Source organism: Myripristis murdjan, chromosome 11, assembly GCF_902150065.1.
Source record: "Myripristis murdjan chromosome 11, fMyrMur1.1, whole genome shotgun sequence".
NCBI classification, from domain to species: domain Eukaryota; kingdom Metazoa; phylum Chordata; class Actinopteri; order Holocentriformes; family Holocentridae; genus Myripristis; species Myripristis murdjan.
Genome location: NC_043990.1, coordinates 2,542,117 through 2,546,175, shown reverse-complemented (window position 1 = coordinate 2,546,175; position 4,059 = coordinate 2,542,117). Strand labels below are relative to the sequence as shown.

Sequence of the window (4,059 nt, the reverse complement as noted above, 5' to 3'; positions counted from 1 at the left end):
CACCATGGTGTTTCTCAGCACATTTTCCTCGTCATGAGTCATTTGTCTTCAGCAGTTTTTCTCTGTTGCCGCTCAGATGTGAAAGACCTTTGTTATTCACAGTCACCTCTATCTTCTCAGCAAGGTTTTGGGGGTCCGCTGTTCCCTGGAGGATCATTCAAATAGTTGTGTGTGTTTGCATATGTGTCCTGCCTCTCTGCTCTCCACCCTTTAAGAGGCCAGTGTTGATCAGTGGCTGTCCAGGCCTTTCAGAGCCACTGACACGCCGGCAGCACAATGATGATGTCACACATTCTCCTGCTGGGCACCCTGGGGCTCCTTGTTCAGGGTGAGACTCTCTTCTGAAAACTTGGCTTCAGGATGCAACCAGCTTTACCACAATCATCTTCTGCTGTGATGGAGAAACACTGAGACCAGCAGCATTCACCTTCTTCCATCTGTTCTCCATGTTAAAGAAATCCTCCTCTTCTGTTTTCATATTCATCATCTTTCTCCAAGCTGTATTTGTCTCAATAACCTTTCTGCTCTTTTGGATATTTTCCAGATTCATCGGGAGAAAAAACTCTGACTCAGTCTCCTGGATCTCAGTCTGTTAGTCCAGGACAGACTGTCTCTATCAGATGTAAAGCCAGTTCAAGTGTTAGTACTTGCCTCCACTGGTACCTTCAGAAACCTGGAGAAGCTCCTAAACTCCTGATTAAATATGCCACAACCCTACAGTCTGGAGTTTCAAATCGTTTAAGTGGAAGTGGATCTGGGACTGACTTCACTCTGACCATCAGTGGAGTCCAGGCTGAAGATTCAGGAGTTTACTACTGTCAGCAATGTAACAGCTTCCCATTCACACAGTGAAACAACGTCGTACAAAAACCTCCCTCAGCTGGAGAGGAACTGATCTGACTCAACAGCTGCAGAGACACTAAAACACTAGAGATTTTGTTCCACAGAAACACATTCAAAACAGATTTTGTTATTTTTTTGTAATCATTTGAAGTGTAAGACATTCCTACTTTTTCCCATTTTTTCACATTTACAAAGGCAACTTTCCGTTGTTTTTTTTTTTTCCACTGTTTTTTGAGTTCAGAAATGCTGTTGTTCAGTCAAACTCAGAAAATTCAAACACAGCGCATAATAAAGTATTTCAGTTTACTTTAAAGAGAAAAGTGATTCTGCTGGTGTGTTCACACGTCTCCCTCTGAACATCACACACCGTATGGCAGGTCATCTGTCGCCTCAAGTTTAAAAAACAGCATTTTTGTCCTCACTAGGATCCTGTAGGAATGAGCACTGCATCTCTCCAAACAGCTGATTGGTCAGCTGATTGGTTGAGCCTTTACCTGTTTGGATCAGAAAGCCTGGACAAAAACCGAGCCGCAGCAGGTTAGTTCTGTGACATCAGTTACCATGGCAACCCAGCTGGACTTGAGGTGAGCCTCGTCCGTGACCCTGTTAAACCAGGTTGAAGCTACAAGTTAGCTCGCTCAATCACTGATCCTGCTCCGTGACTCAGGACCCAGTTCTGTTCATATTTGACCTTTTCATGCCGACCTCCAACCTGCTGAGAGTCGACTTCCCAACCAGCGCCACCATGTGGCTTGTTCCTGCTCAGGACGACATGATCTCCAAAGCCCCCAGCACATTATTTACAGGTTAGAGGGCCCTCCCTCGACCCAGGGCCACACACACACACACACACACACACACACACACACACATCTTGCAGTGCTCCATTCAGCCTCAGGTCAGGAAGCTGAACAACACTCTGTTCATGAGGATTTTTCCAGGCACAGCAGAACTCTCTGATCTTAAGGAGACTATGAGACCTTGGAATGAGCTCAATATTCATGTCACATTCATCCAGTTATATTCCATCAATTTAGGCTTTATTCACCATGTTGAAAATGTTATTAAGATCTAATTCACCATCATGAGAAAAGACATGACAAACAATATCTGTAAGGATTCCCATATTAACAAACCAAGGATTTTTCAAACCAATTCAAAACAAATTCAAACAAAAGATAGATCTACAAGTTTAGTTTAGGGCTGCTCCTTGTCTTCTGTTTGTGATCTTTATGGACAGGATTTCGTCCCTGCTCTTTGCAGATGATGTGGTCCGGTTGGCCTCATCAGCCTTTGACCTCCCAGCATGCACTGAGGCAGTTTGCAGCCAAGTGTGAAGCGGTTAGGAAGAGGATCAGCAGCTCTTAGTCCAAGGCCATGGTTCTCTGTCAGAAAAAGGTGTTTTGCTCTCTCTGTGTGAGGAGTGAGCTGCTTCCTCAAGTGGAGGAGTTGAAGTGTCAGGGTTTTGTTGACGATTCAGGGGAGAATGGAGCAGGACGAGACGATCTCCAAAGCCCCCAGCACATTATTTACAAGTTAGAGGGCCCTCCCTCGACCCAGATCCGCACACACAGACACCCAAATCTTGCAGTGCTCCATTCACCCTCAGGTCAGGAAGCTGCACAATGGAGCGGGAGATCCACAGGCAGATCGGGGCAGCGGCAGCAGTTGTACAGTCGCTGTACCAGACCGCCATGGTGAAGAAGGAGCTGAACCAGAAGGCAAGGCTCTCAGTTTACTAGTTGGTCTTTGTTCCATGTATGAGGAGCTCGGAGTAGAGCTGCTGCTCCTCCACGTTTAAAGGTGCCGACTGAGGTGGTTCAGGGATGTAGTCAGGACGCCTCCTGGTTGCCTTCCGGTGGAGGTGTTCTGGGCACGGCCACCTGGGAAGACCCAGGACACGCTGACAGGAGATTATGTATCCCAGCTGGCCTGGGAACACCTTGGGATCCCCCAGGAGGAGCTGCTGGATGTGGCCCTGGAAAAGGTCGACTGGGCTGTTTTTTCTGTTTTATTGACTTGGAGACATGAACATTACTTTAGAAGTTTAACAAGATCCTGCAAAAATAGATCCTGCAAAAATCTAATTAATGAGGGTTTGAAATTGGTATAGTTTGATAGTTTAGCTGATTGTTCCATCAGCTGGTCAGTTTTGGTGGCTGAGACTGAGGAGAGTTTGTTGTTTTCAAAGTGAGAGAGCTGTGTATCTCTACAGTCAGAGGTTTTTGTACGGCGGCTCAATGAGTTTGTATCACTGTGGTACACTTTTGGTGGAGGAACCAGACTGGATGTTGGAAGTAAGTTTAATTATTTCATGTTCTTATCAATCCATTAGAAAAAGATTTACATTTTCATATTATTTGCACTACATGAAACAAACTGCCATACTTGATTTTCCATGTTAATATCTGATTTTAAGCCAACAGTGATCTCTAAGTAGTGAAATCAGAGGAGACTTTGAAAAACTGAATCCAAATGATCGATCAAATTTCTTTAATTTGAGTTAATTTAAGTTATTTTCAATGAAGTTCATTAGAACAAAAATGAAAAAGAAAAGCAAAAGAAAGCATTTATTCCAGATTATTTCTTTAAAGTGGCATCTTGAGGGCTTGTAGTTGTTGCTTTCTCTGACAAAGTGAGAGAGCCATGTCTCTCTACAGTCAGAGGTTTTTGTACGGCGGCTCAATGAGTTTGTATCACTGTGGTTGACTTTTGGTGGAGGAACCAGACTGGAGTTTGGAAGTAAGTTTCTGCACAAATATTAAATATCATGTAATGTGTTACTGCTGCTGGGTTACTTTTATTCTTCTGTGTGAGTGTTAGTGGCTGGTTTTAACATGTATTTTGTTCATTTCCATCACTTATAGTCACTGTTTTTTCTTGCCTGTTTTTCTCCTTAACAACTTAGTTTGGCTCAGTACTTCTTTTCGACTTTTCATTATAAATTGTGAAAAATGTTTAAAACTGACCAGGCTCAAAGTTAGAAAAGTTGAATGCAAAGCTTTGGTTCCTTCAGACTGTTTGACCAAACTGATTTTAATTTAATATTTTTACATGACATGTGAAGCTGAATGAAAACTAATTTGAACAGAGTGGGGATCAGGATTATAATCTATAAATGTATCCAATTTTCACACTCTTAATTTCATCTCATATCTTTTTTTTTTCACATGTGGGATGAAAATAATTTGATACATTATTTTGTCTGTTTTTTTC

The 4,059-nt window shown here is 42.9% G+C and overlaps 1 protein-coding gene across 1 annotated transcript in view; it reads left to right on the top strand.

Moving 5' to 3' along the window:
- Window positions 1–279: 279 nt before the first annotated feature.
- The window catches only part of LOC115367544 (immunoglobulin kappa light chain-like), a 4,707-nt gene continuing 927 nt past the window's right edge, over window positions 280–4,059 (top strand). Inside the window, exons 1-3 of the mRNA XM_030063342.1 lie at window positions 280–328; window positions 545–848; window positions 2,435–2,468. Coding sequence (XP_029919202.1) covers window positions 280–328; window positions 545–848; window positions 2,435–2,468 — 387 coding nt within the window. The remainder of the gene's footprint in view (window positions 329–544; window positions 849–2,434; window positions 2,469–4,059) is intronic.